The 20,228-nt window shown below is 47.5% G+C and overlaps 1 protein-coding gene across 1 annotated transcript in view; it reads right to left on the bottom strand.

Moving 5' to 3' along the window:
- Positions 1–20,228, bottom strand: part of ZMYM3 (zinc finger MYM-type containing 3) — a 453,384-nt gene that overhangs the window by 37,377 nt on the left and 395,779 nt on the right. The window contains 3 exon segments of the mRNA XM_029607228.1: positions 16,956–17,070; positions 17,371–17,522; positions 17,770–17,935. Of these exon segments, the coding sequence (XP_029463088.1) occupies positions 16,956–17,070; positions 17,371–17,522; positions 17,770–17,935 (433 nt within the window).

Raw genomic sequence — 20,228 nt, 5'->3', positions numbered from 1 at the left:
TGCCAGTTCTTGTCTTCCTGAGAAATTGCAAATTAATGTGTGCACCCCATGCAGGATTTTAGTTTTTTTCACTTCCAGACCCTTTGATGTTGCACCCCATGCAGGATTTTAGTTTTTTTCACTTCCAGACCCTTTGATGTTGCACCCCATGCAGGATTTTAGTTTTTTTCACTTCCAGACCCCTTTGATGTTGCACCCCATGCAGGATTTTAGTTTTTTTCACTTCCAGACCCTTTGATGTTGCACCCCATGCAGGATTTTATTTTTATTTTTTTTTAGCTTCTAGATTTTTTTTCCTTCCAGAACCTTGAATATGTGCACTCCATGCAGGTTTTTATTTATTTATTTAGCTTGCAGACCCTTGATCATTTGTCCACCATACCTAGTAACTATATTCTGGACTAGATTTTTCTGGTATTTACAAACAGGAATATCTTCCCATTTCTTTCAAGTCCCTCTACAATGTCACTAATAAAGATATTGAAAGAGATTACCTTACCACTATCAGTGAGGTACCCCATTGTTTACCTTACCTTCACTAGAGTGCAGACCATTGATCATTACTCTTCCAGTTATGTTGCTTTTCCCAATCCTCTCCTCGATGCACACTTTCCTGGTCTGCTTTTCAGCATATCCATCAAATGTGCATGAAATAGATTTGCATTACTGGATACGTAAGTGTATGCAGATCTAACTCATGCATATTTATTGTGGCTATCTAGAACAGCGGTTCTCAACCGGTGTGTCGCGACACACCAGTGTGTTGCCAAGCACCGGCAGGTGTGTCGCGGCTCCCGGTGTTCCAGTGCCCCGCTTGTGCTTCCCTTCTCCCTAGGGGTGGGGCTGAAGAATGGAGCGACACTGTGCGCCACCGTTGGAGGCCAGGCAGGCAGGGCCGAAGAGTAGAGAGACCTGCGGGGCCGAAGAATGACGAGACGCTGGGCACTACTGCTGGCGGCTGAAGAGTGGAGAGACCTGCGCGCCACCACCGGCGGGGCCGAAGAATGAAGAGACGCTGCGCGCTGCTGCCGGCGGCTGAAGAATGGAAAGACCTGCGCGCCACCACCGGCAGGGCCGAAGAATGAAGAGACGCTGCGCGCCGCCGCCGGTGGCTGAAGAGTGGAGAGACCTGCGCGCCACCACCGGCGGCTGGAGAGACCTGCGCGCCACCACCGGCGAAGCTGAAGAATAAAGAGACGCTGCGCACTGCCGCCGGTGGCTGAAGAGCGGAGAGACCCTGCGCACTGCGGGAGGCGGCTGGAGAGATGTTGCATGCCAGAGGTCAGGCCAGAGGCAGTTGAGAAGCAGAGGCCAGGCTTATTGGGTCAAACAATGAGAAGAGGCACCATGTGAGCTTGTGTGCCTGTGGTAGATTGGGTGCCTGGGTGCATGAGTGAGAGCTTGTGTGCCTGTGGTAGAATGGGTGCCTGGGTGCGTGAGTGGCAGCTTTGTGTGTGTGTGTGTGTGTGTGTGTGTGTGTGGTAGAATGGGTGCCTTGGTGCATGAGTGAGAGCTTGTGTGTGTGGTACAATGGGTGCATGAGTGGCAGTATGTGTGGTACAATGGGTGCCTGGGTGCATGATTGGCTGTGTGTGTGTGGTAGAATAGGTGCCTGGGTGCATGAGTGAGAGCTTGTGTGTGGTGGTACAATGGGTGCATGAGTGGCAGTGTGTGTGTGTGTGGTTGTACGTGACAGAATATGTGTGAGCTCGTATGTAAGTGACAGAGCATGTATGTGATTGAGAGAGACTGGTCAGGGAGGTGACTGGTGTGTGTGTGTGAGAGACAGAGACTGGTCAGGGAGGTGACTGGTGTGTGTGTGAGGAAGAGATACTAGTTAGGGAAGTTACTGGTCTGTGTGAGACAGAGACTGGTTGTGACTGGTTGTGGGCCCTAAGGAAGAGGACTGTGAGTACAGAGCTTCAGCAGCCACTGCTGCTTCTGGTGAGTGCTATTGGCCTGCAAGGGAAAGGAGTAGGAGAGTTGCTGGAGAGGGTAAGTAAAGGCAGCTTTTTAAGTTTATTTTTCTTGATTGACTGCCATTTTAATTATTGGGTATTATATGATGTGTCTGCTGTTTTGAAATATTTTATTGATATTTGGACAATTTTTAATAATTTGTATGAGTTTTTAATTGTTGGATGTTATTCTGTTCATCAGCTGTTTTGTAACATTTATTAGTATAGTTTTACAATTATTTCTAAGTGGGTATCTATAGCAGCTTGGCTTGCTCTGTTTTCCTAATAGGAGGTGTATTAGTGTTTAGGGCCTGGTTAAATATTTGTGGTGGTAAATTACTGTCTTTTCATAAGGAGGGGTATTGTGCTTGCCAGTAAAGAGAGTTTGTTTTGCTTTTACTGAGATGTCATCAGATCCAGAATATCTTTTTTTGTATGGTAAGCTGTACGGATAATGCCCTAGTGCTGCTCTGCACCCATTTTTGGGGGTCAACGGGGTTCCTGAGGATGCAGAATGTATATTTACATTTTGCCTCGTGACGGTCACATGTTCAGTGTGTCACGCATGTGAGAACCATCTGTCAGGTGTGTCCTGGCCGAAAAAAGGTTGAGAACCACTGATCTAGAATACCAGACTAGGTAGGAAAAAAGTAGCTTAACCAGATCTCTGTCCCGAATAACCTCAACATCCATATTCAGAGGCATTTAGTAAGCTAACTCACAAGTTTAGCTGCATAATTTTCCCACTGGCCAGCTTACTGAATATTTGGCCCTTTCTGTCCTATTCAATCATTCATCGCGGGAAGTCTCACTGTGCCTTCTCTACTGAAAACTGAGAATTGTGAAATCCAACTTTCTAAATACAATACAGGGGTATAAAACATAATATAATATAAAGAAAAAAATACCCCTTAATGAATTACAATATACTGACTGGGATATCGAAAAGTTAGAATTCAAAAAATGGTGGAAGAGTGTGAAAAGTAGATTAACACACACTTTATTTACACAAAAAAGTCTTAACACTAGAAACACACCATACTAAATGGATAACTACAGAAGTCACATAGGACACCAATAAAATTCACAATATAAACTGTGCTAAAATTTCAACAGCTGAGTGCCTCACTAGACAAAAATAGAAAAACACATATATATACATCGGATCATTGACAACAATCTCAATGTGCATCAATTTAGAGACAAATCTTGCAAATAGTCGACATGTTTCACATAACTGTGTCAGGATTATTCATCTGTACCAAGCTGTTGATGTATTCTCTGCTGTTGCTTAATGCCAATGAAAATTTTCATCTGTGCCATGCTATTGGTTTGCTTGAATAAAAAAATGGTTGAAAATGAATTTGATTTGGCAAGTACCAAATTTTTAGATGTCATTGTATGTAAGCATAAAGAAGGGGGCTTTATATACCAGATTATATAAAGAGAACACTTATTAGAATATAGTAGTGATCATCCACAAAGATTTAAAGACAATTTACCTGTATCACATTTTCTTAGGATCAGACGTAATTGAAGTGAAATTAACAATTATAGCCGTGAATCCAAATTACTCAGCAAGAAAGTGTGTGATAGGGGATATCCATATGAGTGTGTCAGACAAGCCTATAAAAGAGGTTTATATATTAACAGTGACCTTTTGCTCAGTAATAATCTGAAAAAGGTACCTGATTCTGATATAGTCACATGTGTAATGCGCCATTCGTCAATGTCCAATTTTCTGTTAAGAATAATGAGAAAAAATTGGAGAGTGATGTCCACTTTTCCGTGCATGAGAGACAAAAGGATTAGATTTGCCTATTCTAGGAACCCTAATTTGAGGGAGAAAATCTGCCCTGCAATGTTACCAATGACATCTATAAATCAGCCCAATCTCACAAGGAGCAGAGTTGTAGGGAATTAAAAATATGGACATTGCCTCTAATGTGAAGTTATGTGTAAAACTGATGTATTTATTAATCCAGTAGACAACAAAAAAATATTACATACAAATTTTTTTCAATTGTAATAGTAATTTTGTAGTCTACTCTATTACATGTCCCTGACCTAAAGTATATGTGGGGAAAACTATCAGACTTGTTAGAGCCAGATTATCTGAACATTGAAGTTGTTTTTGTTAAAAAAAATAATCTACACCAATGGTTTCACATGGTTTGCAATACAATGATTTTAAAGAACTGAAATGTATTATTCTAGATGGGTTAGTTTATCAACCTAAGGGAAGAAATTCCAATTTGGCTCTTTGCAGTATGGAACAGAAATGGATCTATAAACTTAATAGTACATATCCTGTTGGGTTGAATTGTAGCACAAATGGAACCTGTTTTTATAGTTTATGAAAAATATGCCTGAGCATTATTAAGAAATCATGTATTATGGATATAAAAGCATTCATGTTTGCACTCAATTCTATTCAAATAGTAAAGAGCTAATCTTGTCATGAAACATTTTGAGCAATATTAAACATAATTTTTTTAATTTTGTAGTATAAAAACAAATTTTGTATATCCACAACAAAGCTTAAGTCTGTGACTGCATTATATTAAATGATTAAGAGCTATTTCTTTAGAGCTATCAGATTGAGCCATTGTTTCCAAACACTGAATACTGATTGGGCAGAGTGATATATATGTAATCATGTTGAATGGAGAAATTACTTACCTGATAATTTCATTTTCCTTAGTGTAGACAGATGGACTCAGGAACAGTGGGTTATGTGCTCTTCTGCTAGCAGATGGGAGACGGAGTCAGATTTCAAAGCTGCAGTCACTCTAGATATACCCCTGCAGGAACCTCAGCTCTTCAGTATTCTCTTCAAAAAGCCATTATGGATATATCTTTGCTTAAATAACTTGATTAAACTTGATTAAAACTTAATTGGACTGGTTCAACTGATTTCAAAACTGGAGACCGCCCGTGCACGCAACCAAGTAACACCGACACCAGACAAACTCTGGGTAGGCAGCGGCTTACCCGTATTTGCTTAGTCTCGAGATTCGCTTTCCAAGGTCCTCCTTCTCTGGGGCAGCCGTGGGCAGGATGCTGAAGCCATCTGTCTACACTAAGGAAAATGAAATTATCAGGTAAGTAATTTCTCCATGTCCTAGCATGTAGCCAGATGGACTCAGGACCAGTGGGATTTACAAAAGCTATTCCCAGACAGGGTGAGAGGCTGCACGTGGCCCACTTAGTACTGCCCTTCCGAAGGTTGTGTCTTCTCAGGCCTGAACATCCAGGCAGTAGAACCTGGAGAAGGTGTGTAGGGAGGACCACATCGCCACCCAATAGATCTCGGCAGGTGAAAGCAGCTTGGCTGTGCTGTAGTGGAAAGAGACTGAGAAACATACAGAATCCCAGGTAGAATAAGAGTAGCTCCGAGACAGGGAGAGCAGGCCCTCGAGGAGCGAGTACCTGATCCCTTAGAGTAGAGAGACTCAGTGGTATTGTACTCACACAGCGATTCCACTAGACGAAAGGTCTGGCACTAGAATAGAGGGCAGGCCCTCAAGGAGCAAGTACCTGGTTCCAGGGAAGCAGTACTGTGGAATAGATGGCAGTTGTACTCACAGATGGAAACTGTTAGTGAAGTCTTCCAAGTAGAAAGGGTTGTAGATGCAGGCAGCGACTCAGGGAACATGGGCCCTCGAGGAGCGAGTACCGGTTTTCTGATAGCACCTGAAAGAAGCAGAAGAGGCCCCCGAGGAGCAGGTACCCCGTTAGCAATAAGAGTTTCCAGATAACGCTGAAGTGGCAGAGTAGATTCGGTACAGAGAGCAAATCCCATCCGTAGGGTTCCGGGGTTGCTATTAGCTAGCAAAAGTAGTAGGCTTAAATATCCGGCAGTGTGACGTCATCTCAGGGGGATGCCCTTGACGTTCGCGCCAATAAGAAAATAAAGATGAGGGCGGCGTGCGCAGGCCATATGGTACCTTGGAGGATCATGGCGGGAAGCAGCAACAAAGCCAGTCTGGGGATGCCGGAGAGGACGGCAGACAGACACCACGACAGCCAGTAGTCCGAGGTGAGTGGGAGGAGCAGCAAGAAGAGTGAGGTAGGCGGGGCAAAGTCGTTGCAGACCAACGTCGCAACACCTGGAGGGATTTCTCCTTCTTCCAGGGAGCCACCATCATCATCTGAGGTGTCTAGGTCCCTGTCTGGGAAATTCTTGGTTAGGCGAGGCTTGTCTCGAGGCATCCGAGCAGGGCCGGGAGGATCTTGGGCTTCCAGCAGGGGTTGAGCCCGGGGCGCAGTCGGGGCTGATTGCGCCTGAACGAAGGCTTGCAGCCCTTGGAAAAATTCCAATATCCCTGGGTCCATGTTAATCCCAGGGGGAGTCGGAGTAGCGGCCCCAGAGGTGCCCTCTTGTGGAGAAGCCATCTCGGAGATGCATAGATCCGGAGAGCTATCGCCTATAGCAGTTCTGGACCCATCCCCCGACAGTGAGGGACCAGGCTTTGGTTCCCCCTGAGCTTCTTTGCAATGCTGACACAGGCAGGATTCCAGTTCAGGCTGCGCGACTCTTATGTGGCAGGCTGTGCAAAGAGAGTGCCTTCTGGCCTTCTTGGACACCGGTGCCATAGCCTCTATGTCTAGGTGCACAGGTAATGAGCTTCAATGTGCTCGGTGTGCTCAGTTCTGTGCGCGTCTGTATTGGATGCGCACAAGGTAGGCACATTGGCCGCCCGGCCTGCCCCGCACATACTGCCGGTCGAGAAGGGAAGATGGCGCAGATGCTCCCCGCGCATAAGATGGCGCCCCCGAGGGTCTCCACATGGACCCCTGCACCAGGTCGGGGCCTAGCCCAACCAGGGCTGCTCAACCCGTCGGTGCTCCCTTTTTACTTTGTCGGAAGGAAAAAACAGAATCGGTACGGCAATCCGAGCCTCGGAAACCAGAGACTCGAATGGAGAAATTACTTACCTGATAATTTCGTTTTCCTTAGTGTAGACAGATGGACTCAGGACCAATGGGTATAGTGTACTCCTGACAGCAGTTGGAGACGGATCAGATTTCAATCTGACGTCAGCCCCTAGTACATATACCCCTGCAGGAAGTGCAGCTCTTCAGTATTCTCGAAAAGCATTGTGGATATATGTGTGACTGACTGATTGATTAACTTAATGATTTGGTTAACTTGGATAACTTCATAACTTTGTTAAACGTTAAAACTTGATTAACCTGAACTGGTTGATTGACTATAGCTGGAGACCACCAGTGTACTCAACCGGAAAGCATCGACACCCGGCAGGGTGGATGCCCTAAGTAAATGAAAACATGGCTTACCCTTGAATCATTTGAAAGACCATGCGAGATGGTAGCCAAGGGTGGGATGCTGAGTCCATCTGTCTACACTAAGGAAAACGAAATTATCAGGTAAGTAATTTCTCCATTTCCTAGCATGTAGTAGATGGACTCAGGACCAATGGGATGTATAAAAGCTACACCCGAGCCGGGTGGGAGGCTGCCCGTGACCCACTTAGTATTGCCCTTGCAAATGCCATGTCCACCCGAGCCTGAACGTCCAGACGGTAGAATCTGGAGAAGGTATGGATGGAGGACCATGTAGCCGCCCTGCAGATCTCGGCAGGTGACAGCATTCTAGTTTCTGCCCAGGATACTGCCTGGGCTCTGGTAGAATGGGCCTTGACCTGTAGAGGTGGTGGCTTGCCAGCTTCTACGTAGGCCGCCTTGACTTCCTTGCTCCAGCGGGCGATGGTTGCCCGCGAGGCCGCTTCCCCTGGTCTCTTTCCACTGTGAAGGACGAAAAGGTGGTCCGTTTTTCGTATGGGTTCGGACATTTCCAGGTATCTGGATAGAAGTCTGCCGATGTTGAGGTGGCATAGACTACGGACTTCTTCCGAATTCTTCAAGCCATCCGTTGTTGGTAGTGAGATGGTCTGGTTAAGATGGAAGTGTGAGACCACTTTGGGGAGGAAGGAGGGAACCGTGCGTAGTTGGATGGACCCTGGGGTGAGTCTGAGGAACGGCTCACAGCAGGACAGTGCTTGTAGTTCCGATATGCGGCAGGCTGAACACACCGCCAGCAAAAATACCGTCTTTAAGGTTAACAGGCGGAGGGGACAGGCCTTGGAGGGGTCTGAAGGCGGTTCCCGCTAGGGAGTCCAAAACGAGATTGAGATTCCACAGAGATACCGGCCACTTTAGTGGTGGGCGAATGTGTTTGACTCCTTTCAGGAAGCGTGACACGTCTGGGTGAGAAGTTATGCTGTCGCCCTCACTCTTGGAGCCGTAGCATGACAATGCGGCCACCTGTACCTTGATGGAGTTGAGGGACAGACCCTTCTGTGGTCCGTTCTGTAAGAATTCCAGGATCACGGGAACTGTAAATGAGCGTGGATTGATGTTGTGGTCTTCGCACTAGGCTTCAAATATTCTCCAGATCCTTATGTATGTTAGCGATGTGGAGAACTTGCGTGCTCGGAGGAGAGTGTCGATTACCGCCCCCGGGTATCAGCTCTTTCTCAGGCGAGCCCTCTCAATGGCCAGACCGTAAGAGAGGATTGAGCTGGGTCCTCGTGGAGGATCGGACCTTGTTGTAGCAGGGGTAGGGGGTTCCCTGCCAGCAGTCTTCTCATGTCTGCGTACCAGTGTCTTCTTGGCCAGTTCGGAGCCACCAGAAGAACTAGTCCCTTGTGTAGGTGTATCTTGTGAATGATTGCGCCCAGTAGGGGCCACGGCGGGAAGGCGTATAGTAGGATCCCCAGGGGCCAGGGCTGTACCAGGGCATCGATCCCTTGGGACTGCGGTTCCCGCCTGCGGCTGAAGTATCTGGATACTTGGGCGTTGGATCTGTTTGCCAGAAGGTCCATGTCCGGTGTCCCCCACCAATCCACTATCATCTTGAAGGCTGTGGACGCCAGCCTCCATTCTCTTGGGTCTAGACTTTCCCTGCTGAGGAAGTCTGCTGTGATGTTGTCTTTCCCAGCGATGTGGACGGCGGAGATCTCCTGGAGGTTTGCTTCCGCCCACGTCATCAGGGGGTCTATTTCGAGGGACACCTGTTGGCTTCTGGTTCCCCCCTGCCGGTTGATGTAGGCCACTGTCGTGGCACTGTCCGACATTACTCTGACTGCTTTGTTTCGAAGTCTGTGAGCGAACTGCAGGCAGGCTAGTCTGACTGCCCGCGCTTCTAGGCGGTTGATGTTCCATCCCGCCTCTTCTGCGTTCCTCTGCCCTTGGGCGGCTAGCTCCTCGCAGTGTGCTCCCCATCCTCGTAGACTGGCATCTGTGGTGAGTAGGGTCCAGGTTGGGGAGGATAGTCTTGATCCCCGGCTCATGTGGCTGGTCTGCAGCCACCACCGTAGCTGGGTCCGAACTCTGCCCGGGAGTGATAGACGTACGGTGTAGTTCTGGGACCGTGGGCTCCACCGTGATAGGAGTGAGCGCTGAAGGGGCCTCATGTGGGCTCGCGCCCATGGCACAACTTCCACTGTGGATGCCATCAGCCCGAGGACTTGCAGGTAATCCCATGCTGTGGGACGAGTATCGTTCAGCAAGGTTTGCAGCCGGTTCCACAATTTTGATCTCCTTGTGGGGGTCAGGCTGACCTTGTCCTCTTTGGTGTCGAATCGGACTCCTAGGTATTCCCGCAACTGTGAGGGGCTGTAGGGAACTTTTGTTTGTGTTGACTACCCATCCTAGGCTTTCCAGTAGAGTTATGACTCTGCTGGTTGCTTGGCAGCTTTTCTCCGGTGACTTTGCTCTGATCAGCCAATCGTCCAGGTAAGGATGAACGAGGATTCCTTCCTTCCTCAGTGTTGCCGCCACCACCACTATTACCTTGGTGAATGTCCGGAGTGCTGTGGCTAACCCGAAGAGTAGTGCCCGGAACTGGTAGTGACGGTTTAGGACTTTGAAGCGTAGGTAGCGCTGATGTTCCTGATGAATGGGGATGTGCAGGTAGGCCTCCGCAAGATCCAGGGATGTGAGAAACTCTCCTGGTTGTATCGCCCTTATAACGGATCATAGGGTTTCCATGCGGAAGCGAGGGATCCTGAGGTGGCGGTTGACCGACTTGAGGTCCAGGATGGGCCTGAATGTTCCCTCTTTCTTGGGAATGATAAAATAAATGGAATAATGTCCAGTATTTAATTCCTGTGGAGGCACTGGGGTTATGGCCTCGAGGGCCAGTAGTCTGGACAGTGTAGCTTCCACTGCCGCCCTCTTCGAGGGGTCGTGGCAGGGGACTCCATGAACTTGTCCGGAGGGGTTCGTAGGAAATCCAGGTAGTACCCCTCCCAAATGATGGCTAGGACCCACTTGTCCGAGGTTATTTCTGTTACGAGCGCGAGGAGCGCGGTCGCCTCTAAAGCAGGTGGTGAGCCCTTGGACCATGGCAAGACTTAGGGAGGAGCCCCAAGCCACACCGTGGGAGGTGAGCCGAGGCAAGCATGGCGATCCAGGCAGGTACTGAAGCAAGTGTAAGGAACAGAGTCTGACCTTCAGCCGGACCTGCACGCCCATGGCAACCAACGCAATGTTGATTGATGAACGGTCCTCCGACTGTTCCAAGCCCTTTCAGACCTGCCGCTGGGTAACGGCATTGGGCGGCAGGCCGGACAGAGGACGAGGGCAGACAGAGTCCTTAGAACACTGAAGACAACATAAACGAGGGCTAAAGCAAGACATCAGAGACGAGGGCTGAAGCAAGACATCAGAGACGAGGGCTGAAGCAAGACATCATGGATGAGGGCTGAAGCAAGACATCATAGCCGAGACAGGAACTTGGGCAAAAGGACATTGGCACTGTCTCTCAGGGCGCCCTACACAGCCAGCACGGCTGGACTGGTCACGGACCACCCTGTCCTACAAGCGCAGGAGCGGGACAAGCACAGGGAAGAGGAAGCGGTGGGTTGCTGCACTCCTGGCAGCCTAAAGCAGGCAGGAACATCAGGAACTGGATCAGGTACAAACATCAAGGCAACATCCGGAACAGACATCAAGGCAACAGGAAGAGACAGGACAGGGAGCCGTCAAGACAAGCGAGACCACGGAGGACCTGGGCTGGTTTGAAGACACAGACAACTGTGAACCCCAATCCAAGGCCGACATCAGGACTGGGAACAAGGAACATGAAGACACTGAACACGAAGCCATCAAAGCAAGGGCGACCACGGAGGACCTGGATTGGTTTGAAGACACAGACAACTGTGAACCCCAATCCAAGGCCCACAGGAACTGAAGTGAAAGTCCTTTTATACAGCTGTATGCGGGCAACTCCCTGGGAGGAGTTCACCTGGACCGCCCCTCGCTGGCCCTATAACTGAGGTGGAGAGCTGCAGGCCGGCCCCTAGGGAGAAGGGCGTGGCCGAACCAGGAAGACCAAACACAGCCAAGCAAGCCACAGGCAGGCCTCAGGAACAGCTAGGCCTCCCAGGCTCTGGAGCAAATCCTGGATGGTACACAGGCGAGGCCCTGGCTTCGAAGCGGCCTCCAGTGGAAAGGTGAGATACCTCCTGTAGCGCAGCAACAGGGGGGATCGTAACAATTTCGACCCATCTGTGGTAAAATAGGGCTAGTCTGCCCCCTATGGCTTCTTCCCTTGGATGGGTCGGCTGAATCTCATTGTGGGGTGCGGCTGGGGCCTGTACCCGAGCCTGCTACCCTCTTGTTGTGCTTGGTCCAAAAGGACTGGTTCCTGCCCGTAGGGCGGAGCGCTTGATAGTTGCTCCTGTAAGGATTGAAGTGCTGCGAATTTCTGCCCCTGGAGGACCTGGGGAAGGGACACTGGTTTCTCTTCGTCTTAACTTCCGGTAGTCGTGGCAATGGAGACTCGCCCCATTTGTCGGCCAGTTTCTCTAGTTCGCTGCTGAACAGGAGGGATCCTTTGAAGGGCATCCTTGTGAGGTGCGTTTTGGAAGATGCGTCGGCCAACCAGCTTCGGAGCCAGAGTTGGCTCTTGGCAGCCACCTCAGATGACACTCCTCTGGCCGCTGTGCGCACTAGGTCGGAGGCAGCGTCCGCTAGGAATGATACTGCTGGTTCCATGTCTTCTCCCGGAGTGTTGTTCCTGGTTTGTGATAAGCAGGCACGTGTCACCATGGTGCAGCAGGCCGCAATTTGCAGAGACATAGTGGCAACGTCAAATGATTGTTTGAGGATTGACTCCAGACGTCGGTCATGGGCATCCTTGAGTGCAGCTCCTCCCTCCACTGGGATAGTGGTGCGCTTAGAGACCGCGCAGATCATGGCATCCACTCTAAGGCATGCAAGAAGATCTTTGGTTGCTGGGTCCAGGGGGTACAGGGCTGCAAAGGCTCGTCCCCCTTTGAATGCGGACTCCGGAGCATTCCATTCCAGATCAATCAGCTGTTGTGCTGCTTGTAACAGAGGGAAGTGGCGAGAAGTCTGTCTGAGACCCTCTAGCAGGAGGTTCGTTTTAGGTTCCCCCGAAGTACCTGGGCCCGGGATAGCGAGCTCCGTCAGACATTGACCAGGTCCGGGAGCTCATCCTTTGTGAAGAAGCGTCTCATGGTTCGGTGAGGCTCTGTCCCCGGGGGGAGCTCCCCCTCTTCTAGGGGTTCAGCTTCCTCCTCAGAGATGTCAGAGTCCCTATAGGTGGGGCTTCTGGGTAATGGGAGCCTGTGCCTAGGTCTTGAAGGGCCTGGGGCATGTGGGTCCTCCGGTGGAGCATGTGGCTGGTCAGCCAGAGGTTCAGTTTGCATTTGAACAAAGGCATGAATCCCCTTGAAGAACTCCACCCTCGATATAGACGCTGGATCAAAGCCGAGGGGCACTGGTTCCTTGGGGGTCCCTGTCTGTGTGGGGGGGGGTCCCCCGGGCTAGGTCCTCGGCCCTGGGTGGGACTGGCCCTGAGCTGGATCTCCCAGGGCCTCCTCACATTGCGCGCACAGGGCGTCGGCCTCCTCGCTTTGTGCGGCTCTGATGTGGCATGCTGGGCAGAGGCCTTCCGCTTAATTTCTGTTCCAGGGGGTGCCATGGCTGTCGGCACGTAAATCTTATGCGTTCCGGTGCGCTTAAAATGAGCGTGTAAGTTGTGTGCGTGGCTATGCCGTAGATATGCGCTCGGCTCTGTGCGTGCAAGTTATGCGCGCAAGGATTTATGCGCGCGTAAGTCTATGCGCACAAGTGCTTTGTGTGCCTGACTTGGAGATGTGCGCTCAGAGGCGAACGGCGCGGTGAGTAGACCAAGATGGCGACGGCGAGCACGCGGGCAATATGGCGACCCCCTTGGAGAGTCTCCACGTGGGCAGACTCTTGGAATAGCTGGGGCCTGGCCTGCTAGGGCGGATCAACCCGGTGGCACTGGTCCCAGTCGGTGACCTGTGCTCCTCTTCGATCCTCGGAGACCGGATTCAAGTAGAAGATTTCTGCCTTACCTTGTCTTCGGTGCTTCCCGGTTTCGTCCCGGGCGGTCTCCGGCTGCGGGGGGAGAGGGCAAATACCTTCACCGCCGCGCTCGAGGGTGCACCTGCTGCCTCTCAGCCGCGCCCGAAGGATCGGGGGCTAGGTCCTCGCTGCGATTTGGCCGCTGGACCGAGGCTCACCTCTGAAGGACCACGGAAATCACCTCGGGAATCTCAACTGGGGGAGGGACCCAAGGGTATCACCGCAGGAGAGCGGGGCTCATCTTCAGGTAGATTTTCTTCTTTAAATTTTGAGTTTTCTTCTTTGCATTTGATCTAACACTTGAGAGCGTGCAGATAGTCCCTAACTGCTATGGAGACAGAAAATACTGGAGAGCTGCACTTCCTGCAGGGGTATATGTACTAGGGGCTGACGTCAGATTGAAACCTGATCCGTCTCCAACTGCTATCAGGAGTACACTATACCCATTGGTCCTGAGTCCATCTGCTACACGCTAGGAAATTTAAGGTTTTCTGCTTACCTGGTCTCTGTGCTTACCGATTGTGTGCCGGGACGGTCTCCAGCTGCGGGAGGAGAGGGCTCTGCCTTCACTGCCGCGCTCGGATGTGCACCCGCTGCCTTTCAGCCACTCTGGGGGCTAAGTCGGGACCGGCTACCAGACCAAAGCACACCTCTGAGGGATATCGGAATCACCTCCGGAATCCTCAACTAGGGGAGGGACCCTTAGGTTTCACCACAGGAGAGTGGAGCTCGATCTTCTTTAAGAGAAAATTTGTTTCTTCTTTGCTGTAATTCTTAACACTAATCTAGTGTGTGGGACAGTGTCCTCATCTGCTAGGAGACGGAGAGATGCTGAAGAGCTGAGGTTCCTGCAGGGGTATATCTAGAGTGACGTCAGCTTTGAAATTTGACTCCCTCTCCCATCTGCTAGCAGAAGAGCACATAACCGACTGGTCCTGAGTCCATCTGGCTACAGGCTAGGAAATGTGAGGCTCATGTTATTATGAACAAGCGCCATGTTTGGAGATGCTGTCAGCATCGCTGAGAAGTAAAATTATGCGTCCGATAAAAATGTACAAGTAAGCCTTTAAATTTAGTTTGTGGTAGAATGTTTGTAAAAACAGGGTATTTTACAGGTTGTGCATTGTTATTTTTTGTTTTTGCTGAACAGCTGAAAACTAATGCTGGACAATTTCTGGTTCTAAGTGGAGTTTTGGGAGTCACTGAACAGTGGTGTACGCCACGTTTATCAAAGCATATAAGTGTTAAACAACAGTGGTAAAGTAAGTAGCAGTATGTACCACGATATTTATACAATTAAAAAATACTTTCTTTACAGAAAATTGTTAGTAATTATAAAGCGCTTCATTTTCAGCCATTTTTAATTTAACCAAACTGATAGCATGGCACAGATGACAAACTTCATTGGTGTTTAGCAACAGTGGAGAATACATCAGTGACTTGGTACAGATGAATAATCCTGACACAGCTATGTGAAACATGTTGACTATTTGCAAGATTTGTCTCTAGATTGATGCACATTGAGCTTGTTGTCAATGATCTCGTGGATATATAAAAGTGTTTTTCTATTTTTGTCTAGTGAGGTACTCAGCTGTTGAAATTTTAGCACAATTTATATTGTGAATTTTATTGGAGTCCAATGTGGCTTCTGTAGTTATCCATTTAGTATGGTGTGTTGTTTAGTGTTATTTAAGACATTTTTGTGTTAATAAAGTGTGTTTTAATCTACTTTTCATATTTTCCCACCATTTTTTGAATTTCATTATTCCAGGCAATATATTGTAATTCATTAACGGGTATTTTTTTCTTTATATTATATTATTAAACCCAACTTTGACAGTATTAAGTTTAGGTGTCATTATGGACTCTGACTTGTCATTTAAGAGAGATCAGACAAGTAGTTCAAACCAATTTCTTTAAGTTATGGACACTACATGATCTGAAGCACTTGCTGTCTTATCTTGGCTTTCTTTCAGTTGTGCAAGTAGTAATAATGCCTCTGTTGCATTACTGGAATGCACTGTATTTTGGTCTTCCCGCTAACTCTTTGTGTGCATTGCAGCTCCTATAATATGCGGCTGCTCATTTGATTTCAGGCACCGCTATGAAGGATATTTCCCCAATTTTATTTCACCTTTATTGGTTGCCTGTAGAATTATATATAACTTTGATAACTTTCCCTGGTCTATTTGTCTGTTAAGGATTTACAATCTATCGCAGACGTTGCGATCTTCGTAATGTGGCTTGCTTGATGTTCCAACTGTTCGGAAGCACGTGACACACGTGACAGGGCATTTTCCATGGCAGCTCCCATTATGTGGAATCATCTACCACAAGATCTATGGTTAATAATTTGTGTTAAAACCTTTAAGGAGTTACTGAAAACTCACCTTTTCAAACTTGTCTTTAACTGATCCTCTAATAAGGTTTTTTTTAAACTGAACTCAGAATTCAAGTCGTAATCACTCCAATTTTATGTATATTATTTATAAGCCACCTAGACCCAGTGGCACTGGCAGCATATGAGCAGAAATAAATAAATACATACTTCTATGCTGGCCAGTTTGCTTACCAAATTTTCAGCAAAGCTTTTGAGTCTGCTCCACACAGAACTTCATCCATGTCACCTCATTAATTAAAGAACTCAAATTTGGGTCCTATAAGCTACTTCCTACTAATTTTTAGTAATTCTTTCTGGCACTGGACTGACAGGCCTGTACTTACAGCCTACTTCTTCCTTTATTTTATTTATTTATTTTATTTATTTGAAGAGTTTTATATACAGTCATTCGGAAACATTAAAACATCATTATTTATTTTTTTTATATTCCACTTGTCGGCACTTCAAAGCTGATTACATTCAGGTACTACAGATATTTCCCTCTCCCCAGAGGGCTCACAAACTAAGTTTGAACCTGTTTGTTGCACGAGATGTGATGAGAATCTTTGAATATATAAATGGGGTAAGTATGAGGATGGCAATCGGATGCTCTCTTATCACCACTGAGGAAATATTGCAGTGGAGAGAGTTTGGTTTAATGTTCAGAAGAATTTCTTAATATGAGGGTATTCAAGCTACCTAAGGAGATGGTGGAATCTCTGTCATTGGAAGCTTTTAGGAAAAGGTTAAGACAAACATCTGTCTAACACAAGTAAAGCGGATGTGGATTAGAGAAATAGAAATGGACTAGATGCCCTCATGATGTCCTCCTCCAGCCTTATTCTATCACTGTATAATCAATGAAGTACATGCCAGCTCATATATTAACTACAAACCACAACATAGCACATTCCAAAATGAACCTAACCCAAAACTACAGCACCTTCAGCCCCAGAATCTATGCACAATCAGCACAGCACTTCTAAACTCATCCTTAACCCGCAAAGCAACACAAAGCATCTTGACCTAATTCACATTTCTTGTCAACACAGCACATGCAAGCATGGCTGACATTGGTACGAAGATGTAGGTAATAAAGGATGTATACAACTTATGAAACTTACAACTTGATGAAATGAAATGTGTGCAACATGACAACATTTTGTAATCGATATGAAGAAATATGAAATACGAGTGAAAGAAGGGTAAGCATTACATCTCCTTACTGTTTGGTAAGGTTGTTGGCTGCCAGCCAGTCAAGGTCTTGTTCAGCTCTTGGACAAATGTCAGGTAGTAAAGGTCAGTGAAAATGTTCACCATCCGGTTATTTTCCAGCAGGAACTGTGCAGAACAAGTGCAAAACAAAACTTTAAAACATTCTAACACAAACAAGAGGAAGTGTGTACAGCTGCCATATACCCACTGGTCCAGGACCTTTCTTGCTACCACTTTTCCAAGAAGCCAAGGAATAATTATATTTTGCCCATCTCAGTCTCAAGCCTCTCCTACTGCCCCATTATTCTGCAGACTTCCCCACAGACTTGGGCCATACAAGCATATGTAGATTTCCTGCATGTAAAACCACATTGCACATTACATTACAGAGCCTGTTCACCTCTTATCAATGGACCATTCACTTACCTGCTGAATCCCCAGGCAGAGGTAATAAATACTGTCTGGATCATAACGGTCCCCATTTGGACGGGTTATTTCTTTCACAAACTGCGCCAAGCCATAATTGAGTTCTGCTGCTGTACATGCCAGGATATCTTCCTTAATCCGCATTGGCTTTGCTGCAGAGAGCAAAGAAAATAGGGTAGAATGGACTCTAACTTCAAAGCATGGGGAAGCTGGGACCTAAGGTAGTTCAAAGCCCCCAGGGTTGGGGAACCTGTGACGGAGAGAGCTTAAGAAAAAGAGGGCAGTATAAACCCAAGTACTTAAAGCAGCTGAGACAGAAGAGTACTCTCACCCTCATCTCCTCAAAATAAAGCCCTCCCTCCCGGTAACTGATTTCAATGTGTCACAAGAGTCACTTACGTCCAAAGTGGAGTTCAGCTTTGCTAGTCTCCCCACTTGAATATTTCGCCTGCACCCAGGATTTCCAAGCGTTGACACCATAGGAGTAATTCAGGCCCTGGCAGCTTGGCTGGCTGCTCAGGGAATCTCGGGAGCAGCTTTCCGAAATAACCAGACGCTTATTACCCTGAACAGAACCAAAAGGCCAAAGCTGAGAAAATTAAAGGAACATGGACAGTGACACATGGGGTGGGGCAAGCAAGAGAAAAACACTTTGAAAGCAACAACATGTAGGCAGTTGGGATCATGAGGAGGACCAGGGAATAAAGGAAAGAAGTACTTGCACTGATCCTATTCTAGGGATTCCCTTACATGAAATGTATCAATCTTTCTTTAAAAAGGGGCGTTAGTGTGACCTGTACTAAAGACATCTACTTTGTACATTGTGGACCCCATCACATTACAGGTCTATCTCCAACCTTCCCACTTTAGGGAAGGTTTTGGGGAAGGCCATACAGTTACTACTCAATGATTTCTTGGAAGAGAATATTTTACACCCAAGGCAGAGCCGCTTCTGAAAGGGACATATTTTCTTTTGGATGTGCTGGATAGTCACACTGATTTGCTTGGATATATCCACTGCTTTTGATATGGGAAGTCATTCCCTTTTTCTTGAGATACTGAATACACTTGGGATTGAAGGAGATGTATTGAATTGGTTTAGATCTTCTGCAATAGATATTTAAAAGTCATTTAGATAGATAACTGAAAAGTTATCTGTCTAAATGGTCAAACCTCAATTTTAAAACTCTCACCTGGATATATTTTAGCTAAATAATGAGTTGTCTGGCTAGAATATAGCCGGTTCCAGGGGTGCACAACAGGCGTTTCCGGGAGTAGCAGAGTTAGCCCGATATACTTATCTGGCCAACTTTAAGATAGCTAGGTATATTCAACGTCACAGCTAACTTAACTAACTGCTCCACAGCTGAATATCGACCCCTTTATGTATAGTATTGGAAGGCAGCAGTCTTCTTTGAAATTTCACCAGGAATTAGTTTTATCTTCGGTTATTTAATATTTCTCTCTGCCCACTTTGTGATCTTATCGCCTTTTCTGGAATGGATTTAAAATGTACGCAGCTGAAATTCAATTGGCTTTTCCAATGGGAAACTGACCTCCACCGCTGTGCAACTTTCATCTTGCACTGTGACAGTAAATACATGGCTGATACAAACTAAGGGCTTGATTCACTAAGTGTTTTTTCCCATAGACAAAGAATGGGAGAAAAGCCTTAGTAAATTAGGCCCTAAGTTAATACTGAAAACTGCTGAGAATGAAGCTTTCTGGGTCAGTCAGTGCCTCTGCCTAAAGCATTAACTGGTTTGCAGGTTAATGGATCTATTTCTTTCTCTGGTCAAGTGAGGGACATAGGGACATTACGAGACTCCCATTTAACCTTGAAACCACAGTTAAAAGCTATTTTAAGGACCATCGGGCTGATTCAGTAAAAACGGGGGAGAGCGGACGAACGCCCGCTCTCCCGGCGCGCGCGATGCAGTATGTAAATGAGGTGGTGCGGGAGAAACGAGCAAAAGGAGATGCTAGGGACACTAGTGCGTCCCTAGCACCTCCTTTTGACCCGTAGCGGCAGCTGTCAGCGGGTTTTGACAGCCGACATGCAATTTTGCCGGCGTCGGTTCTCAAGTCTGCTGACAGCCACGGGCTTGGAAACCGGACGGACACCGGCAAAATTGAGAGTCCGGTTTTCGGCCCGACAGCCGCCGGCCCAATTTAATTTTTTTTTTTTTTTACTTTTTATACTCTTCAGGACCTCAGACTTAATATCGCTATGATATTAAGTCGGAGGGTGCACAGAAATGTAGAGATTACTTACCTGATAATCTCGTTTTCCTTAGTGTACGCAGATGGACTCAAAACAAGTGGGTATAGTGTGCTCGTGCTAGCAGTTGGAGACAGATCTGACGTCAGCACGAGTACATATACCCCCACAGGAAGTGAAGCAATTCAGTAATCTTCCTTGCAAAGCTGTCATAGCCATATGAGTACTGACCGATCGATTAATGAAACAGGATTACCCTGACCGGTTGATAGTAGCTGGAGACCGCCAGGATTCTCAACCGGAAGGCGTCGACACCCGGCAGGGTGGATGCCCTATGTAATAAAACATGGCTTACCTTGAGCCTGTGAAATCCCATGAATATTAGCAGCCGGGCGGGATGCTGAGTCCATCTGCATACACTAAGGAAAACGAGATTATCAGGTAAGTAATCTCTACATTTCCTAGCGTGTAGCAGATGGACTCAAAACAAGTGGGATGTACAAAAGCTACTCCTGGACTGGGCGGGAGGCTGCCCGAGGTCCGTGCAGGATTGCCCTCGTGAATGCGGTGTCCTCCCTGGCCTGGACATCCAGACGGTAGAATCTGGAGAAGGTATGGAGGGAGGACCACGTCGCCG

Source organism: Rhinatrema bivittatum, chromosome 6 (genome assembly GCF_901001135.1).
Source record: "Rhinatrema bivittatum chromosome 6, aRhiBiv1.1, whole genome shotgun sequence".
NCBI classification, from domain to species: Eukaryota; Metazoa; Chordata; class Amphibia; order Gymnophiona; family Rhinatrematidae; genus Rhinatrema; species Rhinatrema bivittatum.
This window is presented reverse-complemented; position numbering and strand designations above follow the sequence as displayed.